The sequence below is a fragment of the Eptatretus burgeri genome, chromosome 8 (assembly GCF_056783735.1).
Source record: "Eptatretus burgeri isolate ZD-2024b chromosome 8, Ebu_testis_v1, whole genome shotgun sequence".
Lineage (NCBI taxonomy): Eukaryota > Metazoa > Chordata > Myxini > Myxiniformes > Myxinidae > Eptatretus > Eptatretus burgeri.
The window spans coordinates 1,350,951-1,371,730 of record NC_140968.1 but is presented as its reverse complement, the minus strand read 5'-3'; the positions used below and the strand labels follow the sequence as shown (position 1 = coordinate 1,371,730).

Below are 20,780 nucleotides of genomic sequence, written 5' to 3'. Positions count from 1 at the left end.
GTGTTGACTGGGTGATGTGCAGTGTTGGGCTTGCACCAGACGTAACGCTTTGAATTTAGACTAGAATGTTCAATTTTTATCTCATCCGACCACAAAACCTTTCTCCACATGGCTGTGGTATCATTGGGATGCTTTTTCACAAACTCCATACGAGTTTTTAGATGGGTCTTTTTCAGTTATGGGTTATTGCTACCTGTCTATGGAGACCATCTTTGTGAAGGGAATGGGATATTGTTGATTGATGAACTCTGACCTCCATCTCAGACATAGAGCCTTGTAGATATTTCAAAGTCATTGTTGAATTTACAGTGACATTTCGAACCGGTTTCCTGCTTGCCCGGCTGCTGAGTTTGGATGAGCGACTTGATCTGGGTAGTATGATAAGTCTTCCACTTGTTAATGATGTATTTCCCCGTACTCAAAGGGTTAATGAGTGGTTTTGATATCTTATAACCCTCTCGTGAACGATGCTTCTCCATCACTTTATGTCTGACTTCTTTGGAAAGATCCTGGGTCTTCATGGTTGCCTTGTTGATTGACCAAGTGAGTTGCACCTTAAAAATCTTGATATAAATGGGGGATGCAGTTCCGGGGCACGTATGGGATGGCGTGTCATCCGTCCGTCCGTCCGTCCATCGGTCCATAAACACTTGCAACTTCTTCTCTGAAACGACACACACGATTTTGATGAAACTTCACAACAACATTCATCACTCGGAATGTACCAACGTTTGTTCACCGTATTAAAGAATAAATAAATAAAATTATATTATACTTGGGTTCTGAGGGGGTTGAAAGAGGGAGTTTACAGGTTGGTTGCCCCCCCAAAATAGGTATTTTCTTCCTTCTCAGATACGAGCTTGCACTAGCACGAGTACATGAAACTAGCACTAGCACATGTTTACCTGCATAAACAGCACATCAAATGTGTTGTTTACGTAATTAAACAAGTGACTCCGGGTTGGGAAAGAAAGGTTAGTGTATGGGGATATATCTCTAGAATGTGTCGATAGATTATGTTACCTTGGTGATATGATTAGTGCAGGTGGTGGTGTGGAGGTAGCAGTGATTGCAAGAATTAGAAGTTGCTGGAGGAAGTTTAGGGAGTTTTTACCCCTATTGACATCGAAAGGGACCTCTCTCCGATTCAAGGGAAAACTTGATGCAGCTTGTGTTGGAAGCATGATGTTGTATGGCAGAGAAACATTTGGGTGATCAAAAAGGAGGATGATTGGAGCTGTGAACGAAATGAAATGAGAATGGTGAGGTGGATGTGTGGTGTGACACTGAAGGATAGGAAATCAAATGTGGAATTAAGAGATATGTTCGGTATAGAAAGCATTAGTGAAGTTATGCGTAGGTTGAGATATTTCGGACATGTGGAAAGGATGTGGGTGGGTAGTTGTGTGAAGAAGTGTATAAATATGAATTTGAATGGAAGGAGAGCTCGAGGCCGTCTGTGTTGCTGAGAGATGATCTTGGAGTGAAAGGCTGAGCAAGAGATCATGCAGTCTGGAAAGCAGCCATTCGGTGAACCACATGGATGGATGGATGGAGATGATGATGGAGATGATGAATACTTAAGTATCTGAGAATCAACAGATTTCCTCTTTTAATCAAACTTATTCACATTTTATCTTCCTTTTTTAGCTTGATCACTTTGGAGTAGTTTTATTTGTGAACACTCTATGTACTATGAAAATATATTTGAAAGCATCATGAAATAAGCTCAGGTAGCATCAAAATGTGAAAACTTTGGAGGGGGTGGGGGTAGGAGGTGAATACTTTTGCAGGCCACTGTATTATGTCCCCTTACCTTCTTCGAAAAGTTTATGAAGTCTCTATATCACCACAATGCCTCCGAAATGGTATGGTGATAGCCAACGATGAACGCATTCACATTTGTACTCCTGTAGCTATCTTGAATAATTAATCGAAACAGAGAGAGAGGAAAAAAAAAATCTCTCTCGAGGTATAGGAGGGACATGAGATACCTGTTACTTACAAAATCTTGACAAAACAAATTATAAATGTTTAGAAGTACCGATTAAAGAAGCACAATTACATGGACTTCAGGGGATTACAAAGGCTGTTCCCCGATACAAATCTGCAAGCCAAAAGAAAGACAACCCTGATGAAAGAGTGGATCAGATAGGCATACCACAAGGTCTCTCACCAAAGCGAGCTGACGCCCAATATTTCCGATCGTGATTCCACCCGCAAAGAAGATGCACGGCAGCGAGGAGTGGACGTAGAGGATGTCTGGCAACACAGACCTACGAGGGGGAGTGGGAACGCTCAAAAAAAAAAAAAACTATTCTGAACTTCCCATTTCAATGACTGTGGAATAAAAGGACAGGTTAAAAGTATGGTGTGCAATAATTTACTGGAAAACGCCGGAAGACAGTAGGATCTGCGTGGTGATGGTCGCTAACGTAGCGACCCCGATTCCAAGACCCAGGCCGCTGCGTGACCGGTCAAACATCCACCACAACCCGACTGACAGAGCAGCCAGAGTAAGCAGCAGTTGCCCATTGTTGGCAAAGTCAATCTTCTGTGTCACATGCCAAAGCGTTTAAGGAAAGAACTCGAAAATAAAAATAAAAACACAACAAACAAGAACAGCACGCGGTGGAGGGCATCACCCCGCCAAGCTGAACAGTTTACATATTGTATCCATTGATAGGCTGGATCTGAATCCGGACCTGAAGAAAAATCGAATCGGCTTGTTCTTGTCATCTACCCAACTCATCCACCAAATTTTGTCATAATCCATCCACAACTTTGTGAGATATCACACGATATAATCGGTTTTGGCCCCATCTCTCAATTAAATGGTGAGAAGCACTCAACAAAAATTATTGTATTAGGATCCGGAACTTCACGAAAATCTAATCAATTCGTCGTTGTTACACACCCAACATGTCCACCAAATGTCGTCTGAATCTGTCCATAACTTTTTGAGATATCCTGCTCACAGACAGGGGTGAAAACATAACCTCCATCTACCTTCGGTGATGGAGGTAACAGAGTGATTAAAGGCAATTGATCCACACCATGAAGAAGCCAGGCCTGATTAGCTGTGCAAGTATAATGGTAGCATGAAGTTAGGTACCAATATGTGATAACCTCCACCTCCATTCCGCACCCCCTCCGCACCCCAGTAGCGATGATGTCGCTCCGCATGATCTCCTGTGTGACCCCGGGAGAGTGGGGGTGTCCCCGGGGATTGCACGGAGTGACGTCATCACCACTGGGAGAAAGGAGGGGGAGGTGCATCACGAATGAGGAGATGGCTTGGTCCATGATTCGTGGTTCTTTTCTGGGTTGGAGATGGGTGCTTGGAGACCATGGACGGCTCCGTTCAGTCTTGGGGCCCACGTGTGGAGATGACGACTGGTGCTGGCAAACGGGGCACATACATGGTGCTTTTAGCTGCCTCCCCCTCATTGGCAACTCATGGAACCAAAGATCACGCTGAATACATCAATTTTGAAGGGAGCGAAGACCACGACAAGGGGAGCAGTTTTGGTGGGACAGAAGATCGTGCATGTTGCGCCTGGTGTCACACCGTTGAAAGTGGTTTATGACATGGCTGAGGCCTGCAGCTTGATGGGCTCTTTCAACTCCCTCCAGTCGAGGATGAGGGATCAAACTTCAGTGGGATCACACAGAGCCAACACGACAGCTTTGATGAGGCCAAGGGCCGCGTACATGGCGCTCGGGATCACGCTTATCGACTAGCATTTGGCACGCAGCCTGGCCGTATAGCCTGGAGGGTTTTCAACTCCATCCCGCTGAGGACGAGTGGGACCGAGCTCTAATGGGATTGAAGACTGCGCTGAAAATAAAAGCTTTCGTAAGATTGAGAACCGTGTTCATGGCGCCAGGTATCACGCCGATCAACATAAATTTGGGATGCGGCATAGTCATGCAGCTCGGTGCACTGTCAACCACTTCTCGAGGACGACTCCCTTTTACAGACTTCCTCCCGTGGGTGTGCTTTGCCAACATCCTCCCACCAAGGACAGATGGGATCGAGCATCGGTGGAACTGTGTGTGGAGATGGCGATGACTCATGGAATTGTGGTCCATGAGTCACGGTTCCTTGCTGGGTTGGAAATGGGTGCTTCGAGACTAAGGAAGTCTTTCCGTATTCTACCGTCTCCTCTCTGCCATTGCACCCTCTGATCTGTCCCCCCCCCTATATTTCCGCAGGGCGCTCAAGGTCCACCAGCAACCTCCTTCTGGTGAAACTACCAAAATCAAGAATCACTGCTCACCTTCACCCTTTAGTTCCTCTTTTTCCCACCTTTGGAACAAACTCCCACGCTCTCTTCAAACCCACTCTTCCCTTCAGGTCTTCAAAACAACTGTTCACCATCACTTCTTATCTTCCCCCATCCAAAATCTTGATCTTTACTACCCCCGTTAATCCACCCCAAACCCACCTCCTTCAAATTCCCTGCTTTCCTTCCTGAAAGTCCCTGTAATGTCCATCTTGTATTCCCCATGTTCCCCGCTCCATCCCTCTCCCTTCCACAGATCTCCTAATATCTCTGTTTCCCACAGTTTTGTCCTTCTCTCTCCCACCCCTCTTATCTCCTGCCCCCCTTGCTGTGCGTTGTGTTAGCTCTCATACGAGCCTCGACATTGTATACAAAAAATAAAAAAAATAAAAATAAACAAAAAAAAACAAACAAAAGGCAGACGTGCGGTGGAGCGTTAATTACGATTGATACCGTCTCATCAAAATGATTCTGCATAGAATAACAGTGAAGATGGAAACAAAATAATGTCTGAAATCCATTTTCTACCGGTCAAACTATAAACACAGTCCGGAGATGAACACCGTCTTTGCTGATGACTCCACCGAAAACAAGAGCACACACATGCTCACCCATACACATACAACACAAGATCACGTGGAGGTAAAAAACAAAGGAGCAGAGCACCCGTGGATTATGTGATTTGACGTTAGTTTTTTTTGTTTTTTGTATACCTTGTTGAGGCTCGTGTGGGAGCTAACACACAACGCACAGCAAGGGGGGCATGAGACGAGAGGGGCGGGAGTGGGAAGGACAAAACAGTGCATGCGTGCGTGCGCGTTGTTCATAAAGCATAACATTTTCTCTCTGCTAACTCCCCTCCCCCCATCCATGTGCGTCTGTTTGTCTCACACTCTGTGTGTCTCTGTCTCTCTCACATTCTCGCTCCACCGCTGCCGAATACAGAGCAGCACCCTCCCAGACATCTCTCTCCGGACTTGTCTGGGTGGTGTTTGTCTCCGGATAGCTTAGCTCTGGGTGGTGTTTCTCTCCTAATATTTCTGGGCGGTCTGGGTGTGCGCTGCCGCTCGCCACAGGGCGAATCCCCCTTACCTGTGGCTAATATTTTAAACCACCCATTAGCCACTGTGGCTAACCCATGTTATAGTGGTTTTTTATTTTTTTTTTACCAGTTTTAAACGAATTTTGGGTGATCTTAGCACAGAATTCAACCTTTGTTGAAACGGCCGCCATTTTGTATGTTTTGATTACGGGAATCACATGTGATTTCGTACAAGTATATATATATATATATATATATATATATATATATATATATATATATATATATATATATATATATATATATATATATATATATATATATATATATATATATATATATATATATATATATATATATATATATATATATACATATACACACACACACACATATGGACCGGGCGTCGTGGCGTGCGCCTGTAATCCGGCTACTCGGAGGGTTGGGTTGGAGGATCGCTTGAGGACGGGAGCTCTGCACTGGGCCATGCTACGAGAGGGTGTAGAGCAGCCCAGAATCATGGCGAAACCCAATCCTTATCCCTGTGCCGTACGAGGCGACCAAGGTTGCGTCAGGAAGGGCATCCGGCGTAAAACCTGTGCCAAATCAGTACGTGGATCATAACGGATGATCCGCTATGGCGACCCCTAACGGGAGCAGCCGAAAGACGAACAACACAACATATATATATACATACATATACTAACTTTAGTAGTTTTAAACTAGTTTCTGGTGAAAAAAATAAATAAATAAATAAATAAAAAATCGACCGAAATTACGCATGATTCCCATGATTCTCATCTCAAAATTTTATTTTAATTAAAAAAAAAAAATCCCCCCCCCCCCCCCGAATGATTCGGCGCGACATGCTTTGTTGGGTCAGTGGTTGCCAGGTGAGTTTTGACATAATCAGAAGTAGTACCTGTAGTAGGACGAGTTTGTTTGGATGAGAGAGTTTGATGAGTGAAGTTGATGGGTGAGGATTGGTTGGATGAGTGAAGTTGTTGGGTGAGATTGGTTGGATGAGTGAGTGACTGGCATGAAGTTGGTCCAATCCTGGTCCACAACCACCCCCATCCCCCACTACCACACACACCATCACCACCACCATCCCTCACAATCACCACCTCCCCTGATGGTCGTTCATTCAACCAATATCAGACGTCAAACTCACTCATCCAACCAATCTGAACAATCCAACTCACTCATGCAACCAACCTCACCCATCAAACTCACACATCCGCCATAAAATTAACTTATTTCATATTGCTAAAGGAAAAAGTTTTGAATAAAATATGTGGCTATTTCCTTTCTCCTGTGGCTAATCATTCTAAACCTGGATTAGCCACAGTGGCTAATTCCTTTTGAAAGCCAGAGCACACCCAGGCGGTGTTTATGTCCAGACAGGAGTTTCTCTCCGGACGTGCCCAGATGGTGCAAACGGCTGGATAAGGTGAGCAACAAAAAACATTCAATCTCAAACACCACATCGGCATGTGTAAAACACCCAACGAGAACCTCAACACTCACACAACCAACACCTCGTGTCCAACCCGGACACTAAACCAGACGTGTTCGTGCCCCGGAAACACAAAAGCAAATGACCAAAAAGACCCATAATACCCCCAAGGACCCTAAAGACCCAAAAGACACCTTTGAACACTTTAGATACTTTTCGATCCTTTTTTTACCCTTTTGACCCCAAGAATATTTAGACCTTTACACCCCTCAGACGTTAATACCATTCAGACCCCTTACACCCTTCAGACAGATTAGATCGTTGACCATTTAGAGCTTTAGACCACTTGGACCTTTTTATTTATATCGATCTCTCTGTCTGTTTCTTATGTACGAGCACATCTTTTAAGTTACAAACTCCAAACTCAAGGTACAAATACAACTTTTTGTGGGGGTTAACATAGACTCTGTGGGGCTGTGGCCTCATGTGGTGGTGTGCGAGGGGGTGTGAATGCTCAATGTAAGTTTGCACCATGTAGCGCCACCTGGTGATCGTGGCAGAGGGTATTACAATTTCCGTTTTTACATGGGCAACGCCGAGGTGAACACACTCTTTGTACAGGTAAATTTGTTCGTCTTCCCTTCTCCACCCTCCCCCCTTCCCCCACCAACAAAAAATAATTGAGGGGCCCGTCAAAGCCTGTCATCACCTGTGAGACATTCTAGTGGGAAGGGACATCAGGACGAACGGGGGGGGGGGGGGAGGGGCGGGGGCAGGACAAACCAGGATATTGAACGTTTTGAGATCTTGTGCTGTATAACGTTTTTGGCCCAATCTCTCAATGGTGAAGAATCCGTTAATGATTAAATAATTCTTGTATCTGGATCCGGATCCACATCTTCACCACATCTAATCAATTCATCGTTGTCGCACACCCAACCAGTCCGCTAAGTTTCGTCTGAATCCATTCATAACATTGAGATATTTTTGCTCACAGAGACGGAGACAGACAAACAGACAAATAGGGGTGAAAACATGACCAAGCTTCGGTGGCAGAGAAAAATAGAGGAAGAATAACGAACCACCTATATTACAAGTCGGGGGACAAAATATCACACACACACAAAAAAAAATAATTAAAAAGGATACAGCGCTGGCATGGTAGATCCCCATAAAGACGGCAACACAGCGTAGTACACTAGACCATTCACGTTTGAACCTGTGTGGCTCACCAAGGCAACTGTCCATGCAGGGGTAGAGGAGGCCGATGGCCACTGGGAGAGATCAGTGGTGCAGTTAGCATACATGTTAAGCTCATTCAATCTGATATTTAAATCAAGGGAATGCACAACCTAAAGAAAACATGCACATCTATGGCACAAACTTGCTAACCGATGTAATCCATACTCTGTCAAAGCAGCTTTATTAACTCCAGTCCGTATGTGATGTTTTCAGGCTGCAATGCTGCTCGCCGTGGAAAACATGGCCTTTTGAAAATGGCGCGTATCATACACACAGATACGCTGACAGCTTCTCCCAGAGCAGGCTGCACATCAAACAGATGATGCAAGAAGCCAAAGTGGTATTTTGGCATGTCCCATTATATATATACACACATCACTGAAGTCATTGTTTTTGGAAAGCCTGTGGCTGATGAGCACGTTTGTCTACTTTTACAAAATACATGGCAATGAAGAGGCCAAAAAAAATGGTGGTGATTTGCATGAACATTACCCACTGCAGTGAACAATGAATTCATTGCACATATATATCGATATCCGAGAAGACAAGTACATTTCTTTAAACTTATTGTACTTCGTGACCTTTGACTCCATCCTCCTGTTTTGCAAAAACAAACAGGCCGTGACCGGGTAGTTTGAGTGTTAAGTGTTTTCTGCGACGTTCCTCCCTGTACGTCATGCCAATGGCTCTCAAGTCGAGTCACGGAGTGCACTGAGATATGTGCGATATGATGCCATGCCAAAAACAAAGAAACAAGCCTGCAAAGGTGACCTTAAAGGTGTCTGGGGTCTCCCACGGCTTTGACTTCAACCTTGCTGAAAACGGATAAAGGTTTGTAACACGACGACACTGTCACATTGGTTATCCGGTCTTTATGGAACATTCACTCATGGAGAGAGATTCGTAAGACGTCTCATTCAAAGGAGTCAGTACGTGTTGATGTCAGGATAGACACCCCATCATGGACCAGGTCGAAACATCACATTGTTGGCAAATACACAACGAACAAAAACCTTGTTGGCAATTTAAATAATCATCACTGGGAGCCAATCCATCCGTGACCGAAAAAGGGAACTCCAGTAATGGAAAACTGCTGGGTGTACACAAAGCGCCGAGGGATTTGTACAAAAGCTAGCCTCATTAGCTTAAAATCCACGAAAGAGAGAAGAGAGAGAAAGAAAGAGAAAGAGAGAAAGAAAGAGAGAAAGAGAGAAAGAAAGAGAGAAAGAGAGAAAGAGAGAAAGAGCTGTGAGCCCCTTGGGAGGATGAAGCACATCCACATACAGTGCCTTCAGAAAGTATTCACACTCCCAAATTGTCACATTTTGTTGTGTTTCAGCCTGAATTTAAATTTTTTGTCACTGATCTACACAAAATACCCCATAAGGACAAAGTGATAATGTTTTTAGATACTTTTACAAATTTATTAAAAATGAAAATCTGTAACATCTTGGTCAATAAGTATTCAACTCCTTTGCTATGACACTTCAAATTGAGCTCAGCTGCATCCAATTTCCTTTGATCATCTTTGAGATATATCCACAACTTGATTGGAGTCCACCTGTGGCTGATTAAATGTATTGGACATAATTTAGAAACAAACACCTTTCCATATCAGGTCCCACAGTTGATAGTGGATGTCAGAGCAGAAACTCCACCATGAAATCCAAGGAATTGTCCATAGAACTCTGGGATAGAATTGTGAGGCGGACTAGATCTGGGTCAGGTCAGATAAGGTCAGGAATGGAAGCATGCGCCGGAGCAGGGCGTCACTGCGTCCACTTTCCGCCGGTACTCGAGTCCTCCGTCTGGCCATCCCCCAGGCAGATGCCCTTGAGGTTCCAATCAACCTGCTGAAACAATGAGGCACATAGTCAGCCCGTTCGTCTCCTCCACTCATGAGGCTCCCTTTCCAAGAGAATCTGGTGAGCAGGATCGGCGACAGGAAAACGAGCCACGTGTCCATACAGCCACAGCTGACGCTCACGGACTATGCAGGGAACAAAACTCATTTGAGAATCTCTCCCAACAACCATTCGTTGGACACAAAGTCCGACCATCGATAGTCAAGGATTCTCTGAAAAGACCTGGCCCCAAAGGAATTCAGTCTCCATCTCAGATCCCTGGTCAGAGTCCAAGTCTCATATCTGTAGAATAAGACAAGGAAGCACCAAGGACCTGAAGACTTGGACTTTTGTCCTCCCACACAGGTACCGGCAGTGCCACATCCAGTCAATCCATGACTCCGCAGGCCCGACCCAGACATCTGTTGACCTCTGGCTCACAGCCAGTCGAGACATGAATATCACTGCTAAGGCAAGTGAATCTATCCACGACCTCAACATCCTCACCACAAACAGGTACAGACAGGATAGCAGCATCCAAGATGTCATTGAAACCTGGATCTTAGTTTTGACCCAGGAAACCCGTAATCCCAGGGGCTCCGACTCCTCATTCAGCACCTTGAGGGCCCCCAAAAGGATATCTAAAGTCTTCACAAAGATGACTGCATCATCTACGAAATCAAGGTCAGAGATCTTGACATTCCCAAACGATGCACTGCAGCTTGATCTCTCCGGCATCCTCCCTAGAATCCAGTCCATACAAGTGCTGAAAAGTGTGGGGGACAGTACACACCCCCTGACGAACTCCAACAACAACTGGAAATAAATCAGAGATGGTACCACCACATCTCATAGCACTCTCAGTATAGTTCAGACATCAGATCGATCAGTTATGGTGGCACCCCACAAAGACCAAAAATCCTCCAGATGGCATCCCGATTCACTGAATCAAACGCTTTACAGAGATCAACATAGGTTGTAAGCAGCTCCTGCTGAAACTCTCGTCTGCGTTCGGTGAGGACCCGAAGAGCAAGGATACGGTCAATCGTTGACCTCTTTGGTGGAAATCCTGACTGCTCTGGACGCTGGTGTTCAAGCAGATGGTGGCGAACCCTCTCAATAATTATCCGAGCAAAGGCATGAGGGACGTAAGGGATGGGCTTGGAGGAATGCAATGCGTGAATTCCCCTGTAAGAGGACGAGAATCACTTGACCACAGGTGATGCTCTACCCCCTCATATAATCTTTGCAAATAGGATGCCTTGTCCACCCTTACTGCAAGTAGTTTTACGCCTCAGCTCCATGAACAACTCAGCTCTGCCATTCAGCCTGGCCCTGCGACTCTGGTCAATGGTATCCAGTGTCCCCTGAGAGAGAAAATTCTTCTTCACTCCACAGTGAGTTCCAAGACATCTACCGGCAACATCAAGGGCGGTGGTCTTGAAGGCACTCCACAACTCTTCAGGATCGCCAAAGCACCCAGACCCCTCAATTCTCCACTCAGCCTGTTCGCAAACTCCTCAGCTACCCTCTCATCCTTGAACTTGCCAACATCCAGCCTAGGCTGGGATGGTACCATTCTCCTGAATTTAAGCTGTAACTTCAGAGTTGCTTCAACAATCCGGTGGTCAGTATTGAGGAACTGAGCACTCTGGTAGACCCTGCAGTTCTGGATCATCCTTCAGCGACCATCAACGAGCACATGGTCAATCTCCTTTGCCACACCGCTAGCGTTGGAATACCAAGTCCAGCGATGAGCTTATGGGCGCTGAAACCATGAACCGGCAACCCTCAGTCCATGACTTCTTGCAAAGTCAAGGAACCTAGTGATATTCTGGTTCACAGTTCCAGACCCATGGGGACCAACACGTGTCTCATAACCATCCCCATCAGTTCCAGTCGATGCCGTGAAATACCCTAAGACTAGGAGAGTATCTCGCATGGGGCACTGATCAACAAGACTCGAGCGTGGCGTAGAATGCGTCCCTCACGGTGAGATCACTCGCCTCAATTGGAGCAGAAACAGAGATCAGGGAAATGACACCCAAGGAGTGACGAATCCTTAGTCTCGTAATACGCTCGTTGACCGGTGTTACCTCAATTATCTTTGGAGTCAGCTTATTGGACACAGCTACAGCAACTCCTTGGGAATAGTAACCATCAGAGTGACTCGACCAAGAGTAGTTGTAACCACCCGCCATGATCTCGCCACTATCCCATCTCCTAACCTCAGAGAGTGCTGCAACACCGATGTCCAAACGCTTGAGCTCAGATGAAAACATAGACAGGTGATCATCTTCTCTTAGGGATAGGACATTCCAGGCACCCGCCCAAAGGGATTGCCTCAGGTTAACCCAAGGAGACCGCCGTCTGGTGGACGACACCTAGGCACTACAGCGGCACTCACTACCGCAATCTGACCCGGGAAGGTTACCTCGTGGTTTCCCTCCTATCAATGATCGGGGGTCCCAAAGGCTTTGCCCCAATCCCGTCATCTGGTGAGCTGCCCTGCGAAGGGAAGCTGTACAGGAGGTACCTCCCACGCCGTGGGTTTTCAGCTTTGTTCTGCCTTTAGAATGTTTTGCGGAATGAAGGGTTTTACGGTGGCCGGAGTGCAAATCCTGCCACCAACCTCCTAATAAAAAGTAACCCAACTGCAGGAGGACATCTGCAGACACAGTTGGACACTAGATCTGGGGAAGGATACAAAAACAATTTCTCGAGTGTTGAAGGTTCCCAAGAGCACAGTGAGCTCCATCATTAAGAAATGGGGGAAAAATATGGAACTACCCAGACTCCGAGAGCTGGCTGTCCGACCAAACTGAGCAACTCGACAAGAAGGACCTTGGTCAGGGAGGTGACCAAGAACCCAATGACCACTCTGACAGAACTACAGAGTATTTTTTTGTTTTCAAACATAACTTGTACAATGTTGAGGCTCGTATGAGAGTGTGGAAGAAAAATAATTATATTCATGTATTCTCAATTATATTCACTTGTTGAATTGTTGGTGGGACCTTATCAATTTAAGTTTTGTACTTTAGTCGAATTGGCTGTCAGTAATGTTTCCCTTCCCCCCCAAGAGTCTTTTGACCTACATATTGATAAAAGGATATCTTACTATGAAAAAGGTCTTGCTCGCTGCATAGAAACAAGTTGACCTGGTTGTAAACACTGCAAACTTTTGCCATGATTGTGCCATTCTCTCGCCACCCCCACCGCCACCAAAAGTGGCCACGTATTGCAGTTCTGAGTTATTGCGCCTCGTGCTTATCAGCTCATCCCGTAGTTGAATTGCCAAATGTCTCACCATCCCATTTTTGGGGTGTCAAATTCTGTACAAGAGGGATTGCTTCGGGATTCTAGTTAGTGAGGTCCATTCAAATGTTTCAGTGAATCATTGAATGTTCTTCCTCCATATATAAGAAATTAAAGATTCTCCTTTGGTGTGCTGATCCATCGGATGGAAAAATCGAGTTCTTTTCCACCACAATTTTGGCGCCAAACGTGGGGCGATTGCATGATTGTTTCATTAATGATCCAAGATTCTGCCGATGTACTTTTCCTCGAGTGGACAATTGAGTTTCTTGAGTTCGACAACAAGAGATAACACACAGAACGTATAACAAAGGGAGCAGGACACAAGAGGGGTGGGAGAGCGAAGCACAAAACAGTGGGGAGCATGGCAGGGTACACGGAGTAAACAAGATGGACACCACAGGGACGTTCAGGAAGGAAAGCAGGGAATTTGAAGGAGATAGGTTTTAGGGTGGATTAATGGGGGTACAAAAGATCGTGGTTTTGGATGGGGGAAGAGAAGAGATGGTGGTGAACAGGTGTTTTGAAGACCTGGAGGGAAGAGTGGGTTTGAAGAGTTCGTTCCAAAGGTGGGAAAAAAAGAGGAATGAATGAGTGAAGGTGAGCAGTGATTCATGATTTTGGTAGTTTTACCAGAAGGGGGTTGCTGGCGGACAGTGAGCGTCCGGCATAAATATGGGGGGGGAGGGGGAGATAGATAGCTCACAGAGCAGCGGGTCGAGGCCGGAGAGGAGACAGTAGGAGACAGAAAGACCACCGACCTGCCTGTGGTGAGAGAGTGAGAGGCCCAATGACTCAGCCTCATCGTGGGAGATGCCAATGATCCTAAGTGCCTTGGTTTCCACAGTGTGAAGCCGAGAAAGGTGGGAGGCAGGAGCACCAGCCCAGAGGGGAGAGCAGTTCTCCATCAGGCTGCAGATGAAAGCTTTGTATGTGGTCAAGAGCTCAGGTGGGCCAAGTAAGGACTTCACACAACGGAGGATGTCCAGTCGGCGACTGCCATTGGAAATGTGGCTTTCCCAGGAAAGATCATGACAGATAGTGAGACTCAGAAGCTTGAATGAAAGGACTTCTTCCAGAGGATTGTTGAGAAAGTAGATGGTGGGGCGATGGAGGGGGAGGGGGTTCCAGACGGTCCATTCGGAGAGACGTAGTGAGAGAGTGAGATTTGTCAGGATTGAAAGACATGTTCCACATGTTGGACCAGCTTGTGATTTTATCCAGATCTGCAGAGTGAAGATGCTGTTACTTGCTGATCTGAGGGATGACAGATGGTACGGTAGAGGATGGAGTCATCAGCAAAGAGATAAAGAGGATTTTCCAGAGAGTTGGCGAGATCATTCATGAAAACGAGAAAAACCACTGGGCCCAGAATACTGCCTTGAGGAACTCCAGCCTGGATAGGAAGAGAGAATTCCATCAAGGGCCACATGCTCACTATGACAGGAGAGAAAGTCTGCCAGCCATGAGTGAAGATTGCCTTGGATACCATAGGAAGAGAGTTTGGTGAGCAGTGCAGGGTACCAGACGGTATCGAAAACATGCAATATGTCTTGGGATATGGCTCTGTTCTCATCTCTGGCAATCAGGACCTCCATCCATTGTTCGGAAATCAAAAGCAGCATATCCAGGGAAGAGTGACCTGATCTGAATCCAAATTGATGATTAATTCCTTTGCTGAGATTGGAGAATCTGTCAGAAGGAAAACAATCTCTGCAGCACTTCACAAATTGAGGTTTTTTTATTTTATTTTTGTACACAATGTTGAGGCTCGTATGAGAGCGAACACACAGAACATACAACAAGGGGAGCAGAGGATAAGAGGGGTGGGAGAGGAAAGGGAAAAAAAAACAATGGGGAACAGAGACATGAGGAGATCTGTGGAAGGGAGAGGGGTGGGGTGGGGTACACAGGGTAAACAAGATGGACACTACAGGGACTTTCAGGTCCTTACATGACAAGGACTTAAGAACAGCAGGGAATTTTATGGAGGTGGGTTTGGGGTGGATTAGCGGAGACAGAAAAGATCGTGATCTGCAGAGAGAGTGAAGGCTTTATGGGAGAGTGGCCAGACGAAAGCTACACCTGAGAAAAAGGCACGTGACAGCACATCTGGAGTTGGCAGAATGACATGTGGACGACTGAGAGCATGAAGCAGAATATTCTGGGTTATGATGATTCTGGGGATTGATGAGACGAAAATTTAACAATCTGTCCTGAATGTAAAATACTAGGTCTGGCGGAAACCGAGCACAGCTCATCACCCATCGAACACCATCCCTCCCGTGAAGCACGGTGGTGGCAGCATCATGATATGGGGATGCTTTTCAACAGCAGGGATTGGGAGACTTGCAAGGATCGAGGGAACAATGAATGGAGTCAAATACAGGCAAATCCTTAAGAACCTGCTTCAGAGTGCAAAAGACTGCGGTGAAGATTTACCTTCCAACAGGACAATGACCTCAAGCACACAGTGAAAGCAACACTGGAATGGCTTCAGAACAAGAATGTTTGAGTGGTCGAGCCAAAGCCCAGACTTGAATCCCATTGAGAATCTGTTGAAAGACTTGAAGATTGCTGTTCACCGACGCTGCCCATCCAACTTGACAGAGCTTGAGCAAATCTACAAGGAAGAATGGGAGAAACTCCCCAAATCCAGATGTGTAAAGCTGTTACAGACATACCCAAGAAGACTCGAAGCTGAAAACGCTGCCAGAGGAGCTCCTACAAAGTATTGACTCGGGAGTTGAACACTTATAACCAAGACATTTCAGATTTTCATTTTAAATTAATTAGTAAAATTTTCTAAAAACATTTTTTCATTGTTATTTATGGGTTATTTTGTGTAGATCGGTGATAACAAACTTAAATTTAAAACTTTTTAAAATTCACACTGAAGCAACAACAAAATGTGACAAAGTCAAACAGTGTGAAACTGCAGTGCATTTGATATAATAACAACAACTAGCCGAAACCCCGTCACAGACGGATTCCGTTCCATGAGCCAAATATGACAACCAGTGGAGCCTCTTGTAAGAGCCGGATCCGAGTCGATGTACTCCATGTAATGGCCTTACCTAATGAGGCCTACAAAACGTCCTTGTACACTCCTCCTTGTGAAGAAGTCCCCTGATTTTGTGCACGTGTCTACTTTGACGTACAAACACCGTGTCAAAACTTCTCAGGTCACAGTACCGAGAAAAAACGTGACGAGACCGCGAGGAGGAGCACAAACTTGGTCCTTCAGTATTAATATATTGATTAATTAATTGTTTTAGTGTGTGTGTGTGTATATATACATATACTCGTATAGACAGTATATTTAGTATTTAGAGAGGTATTAAATAATAGAGGTATTTAATATATGTGTGTGTACGTGTACGTGAACGTGTGTTTGTGTGTGTACGTGTACGTGAACGTGTGTGTACGTGTACGTGAACGTGTGTGTACGTGTACGTGTGTGTACGTGTACGTGTACGTGTGTGTACGTGTACGTGTGTGTACGTGTACGTGAACGTGTGTGTACGTGTACGTGTGTGTACGTGTACGTGAACGTGTGTGTACGTGTACGTGAACGTGTGTTTGTGTGTGTACGTGTACGTGAACGTGTGTTTGTGTGTGTACGTGTACGTGAACGTGTGTTTGTGTGTGTACGTGTACGTGAACGTGTGTTTGTGTGTGTACGTGTACGTGAACGTGTGTTTGTGTGTGTACGTGTACGTGAACGTGTGTTTGTGTGTGTACGTGTACGTGAACGTGGGTTTGTGTGTGTGTGCGTGTGCGTGTGTGTGTGTTTGTGTGTGTACGTGTACGTGAACGTGTGTTTGTGTGTGTACGTGTACGTGAACGTGTGTACGTGTACGTGAACGTGTGTTTGTGTGTGTACGTGTACGTGAACGTGTGTTTGTGTGTGTACGTGTACGTGAACGTGTGTTTGTGTGTGTACGTGTACGTGAACGTGTGTTTGTACGTGTACGTGAACGTGTGTTTGTGTGTGTACGTGTACGTGAACGTGTGTTTGTGTGTGTACGTGTACGTGTGTTTGTGTGTGTACGTGTACGTGAACGTGTGTTTGTGTGTGTACGTGTACGTGAACGTGTGTTTGTGTGTGTACGTGTACGTGAACGTGTGTTTGAACGTGTGTTTGTGTGTGTACGTGTACGTGAACGTGTGTTTGTGTGTGTACGTGTACGTGAACGTGTGTTTGTACGTGTACGTGAACGTGTGTTTGTGTGTGTACGTGTACGTGTACGTGTGTTTGTGTGTGTACGTGTACGTGTGTTTGTGTGTGTACGTGTACGTGTACGTGTGTTTGTGTGTGTACGTGTGTTTGTGTGTGTACATGTGTTTGTGTGTGTGTGTGTGTGTGTGTGTGTACGTGAACGTGTGTTTGTGTGTGTGTACGTGAACGTGTGTGTACGTGAACGTGTGTTTGTGTGTGTGTGTGTACGTGAACATGTGTTTGTGTGGGTGCACGTGAACATGTGTTTGTGTGTGTGTACGTGAACGTGTGTTTGTACGTGAACGTGTGTTTGTGTGTGTGTGTACGTGAACGTGTGTTTGTGTGTGTGTGTGTGTACGTGAACGTGTGTTTGTGTGTGTGTGTGTGTGTGTACGTGAACGTGAACGTGTGTTTGTGTGTGTGTGTGCGTGTGTGTGTGTGCGTGAACGTGAACGTGAACCAGTGTGAGTGTGTGTGTAAGTGAACGTGTGTTAGTGTGTGTGTGTGTGTACGTGAACGTGTGTTTGTGTGTGTACATGTGTTTGTATGTGAATGCGTGCGTGTATGTGAATGTGTGTGTACGTGAATGTATGTGAATGTGTGTGTGTGCGAGTGTGTGTGTGTGCGTGTGAGTGAGTGTGCCTGTGTGCCTGTGTGTGCGTGTGTGCCTGTGTGAGAATGTGCGTGTACGTGTGTACGTGTGAGCGTGTGAGAGTGTGCCTGTGTGTGCGTGAGAATGTGCGTGAACGCGTGAACTGCGTGCGTGAACGTGCGTGTGTATATGATTTTACATCCCCACCAGCATAGTTGGTACTGAGGACACTGCTCAAAAACAGTAGGACGGGGCATTTGGCCTTCAAATTACCTCTCTATCTGGCAATGATCAACAAAGCGATGTTCAATGTGAAAAATGACTCCGGACGAGGTATGCTCCTCAAACGCTGTCACACAAGGGATGAACATACCAAGTCACACAAGCGGGCATTCGAAGCACTTGACTGAACTCTCAAAGATACTCGACAAAACAGTTCACCCATGGGCGCAGTGACAGTTCTTCTTTCCGGTGATTTCAGACAAGCTTTGCCCATAATTTGGTGGGGTACTCGAGCCGATCAAGTCAGTGTGAGTCCAAAATCGTCGGTGCTGTTACGAAATGTTGAAAAAAATGACCCTCCTTATCAATTTGCGTGTGCACTTACAAGGAGATCATAGTGCACTCCAGTTCGCCACTCTTCTGCTCAACATTGGTGACGGTAAAATCAAGCCCGATACCGGTGACGGTCTCATCCTCCTTCACGAAAATCTGACTGCAGTGGTGAGTTCCAACAACAATTTGATAAACAGCGCGTTTGTTTATTATTCGCTCACCTGGAACGTAGTTCCAGGAAGATTATAGGATGGCGCGTCGTCAGTCTGTCTGTCCGTCCACACTTGCAACTTCTCAAAAACTACACACACAATTTCGATGAAACTTGACCAGAACCTTCATCATCCAGTATGTACCAAAGTTTATTCACAGCATTAAGAAAAATGTGTAATAAAAATGTTTTTTTTTAGTTTTTGGGTCCTACGGAGGTCAACGGGGGGGGGGGGTTGCCATCCACAATATGTATTTACTTTACTCCCTGGAGCCACGCACACAATTTCAATGAAACTTGACCACACTTATCACCTGTAATAACAAGGACAACAACAAGGAAAAAAAAAAAGTTTTTAATTAATGAAAGAAAAAAAATTGTACTTTTTGGGGGGGTTTTTTTTTTTTGTAATTTTTTATATTATATTTTTCTTTATTTACTTTCTTTTCTTTTTCTGATGTACCAAAGTCTTTCCACGACATTTAAAAAGGAACTTTACAGGGGAGGGGTTTGCTCCCCAAAATAGGTATTTGCCATAACATCAGTTCATTGGTACATTTCGTCGATTCTGTCCCATGTTTCATTACCTACTCAGCGTCATTATTCTACCAGGTGAGAGCTCAGAGGTACTGCCCCTATTTTTCACAAAATCATGGAGATACTGATTGGTTGTCACAATGTGCAACACTAGACCTACCAAACGACGTCGTTCAAACACTGAGTCAACGACTATTGGAATGTGGGCTCAGTGAAGAAATAACCTTTAAATCGATTGACAATGTTCCGGACGTGGATCAAATCGCTCACTACCCTGTCGAGTTTCTGCACTCGCTACATCCTCCGGGCATGCCACCTCATGAGCTGAAATCGAAAGTCGCTACACCAATCATGCTTCTTCGCAATCTGGATTCCCCAAAATTGTGCAACGGAACTCGGTTGGTCATGCGGCAGTTGATGAACAATCTAATCGAAGCTACAATTTCCATTGGAGAGTTCTCAGGAGAGAATGTGTCAATTTCCCCATATACTGCTCATTCGCAGCGACTGTCCATTTGAATTCAAGCGGTTCTAATTCCCGGTATCTCTGTCATTTGCCGTGTCGATAAACAAGGCACAAGGACAAACATTGCGCTACGCAGGACTCTATCTCGCCCAACCTTGTGTTTCACAAGGGCAGCTTTATGTTGGATGCTCCAGAGTTGGGACTGGAACGAGTTAGTTCATACATGCATATGATGAACAAACCAGGAATGTGGTATTCTCGTTAGTTCTCACATAAAATAAGCCTGATTCAATCAGTGAATAACAAAGCCTATAATCTCCAATCCATCGAAGACAGGTATCCTGCTAGTACATTATAAACTGGAAGAGCACTCAGCAGAGCGCATACCTCCGCCACGCAATGCTTGATCCACGAGAACATATCAGGCTCATTACATTTTTGAAATATCATGCTATAAATAGTTTTTGGCACCATCTCTCGATGGTGAGGAATCACTGAAATAATTTAATAATTCTTGTATCCAGATCCGGATTCGGATCTTCACCAAAATCGAATCAATTCTTCCTTGCCACACACCCAACCCACCAAACCAATCCGTTCACAACTTTTTGAGATACCCTGCACACAGAGACAGACGGACAAACAAACAAACAAATTAAATTGCTCGTTGAGCAAGGAATTGCCGGAATAACTTTGTCATATCTCCATGATCTCTGAAAAAACAAAAACCTGGAAATCAATTTGGTTCTTATAAGTCGATAGTGCTACTGTTTAATGAGTTATAGCACTTAGTTTGGTCATGATCATGACTTGGAAGTCAATCGGACTTGAAATGACGTTTTTATCACAATTTGAAATTTTTGACCCGACCCCCCCCCCCGACCGCTAAGAAGGGTGTTGGTGTGACACCCCAATGAGACATATGGTTGGATGCAGTATTGGAAGATGCACATTTTGGATTTGGTTTGAAGTCGATACGACCATTTTAGCGGACGTTATTGTG

The 20,780-nt window shown here is 45.2% G+C and overlaps 1 protein-coding gene across 1 annotated transcript in view; it reads right to left on the bottom strand.

Annotated features, from left to right (window-relative positions):
* Positions 1 to 212: 212 nt before the first annotated feature.
* The window catches only part of LOC147020902 (insulin-induced gene 1 protein-like), a 71,172-nt gene continuing 50,604 nt past the window's right edge, over positions 213 to 20,780 (bottom strand). The window contains exons 6-9 of the mRNA XM_085893545.1: positions 7,940 to 8,064; positions 2,388 to 2,554; positions 2,162 to 2,276; positions 213 to 664 (exon numbers count right to left, since the gene is read on the bottom strand). Coding sequence (XP_085749671.1) covers positions 518 to 664; positions 2,162 to 2,276; positions 2,388 to 2,554; positions 7,940 to 8,064 — 554 coding nt within the window. The 3' untranslated portion in view covers positions 213 to 517. The remainder of the gene's footprint in view (positions 665 to 2,161; positions 2,277 to 2,387; positions 2,555 to 7,939; positions 8,065 to 20,780) is intronic.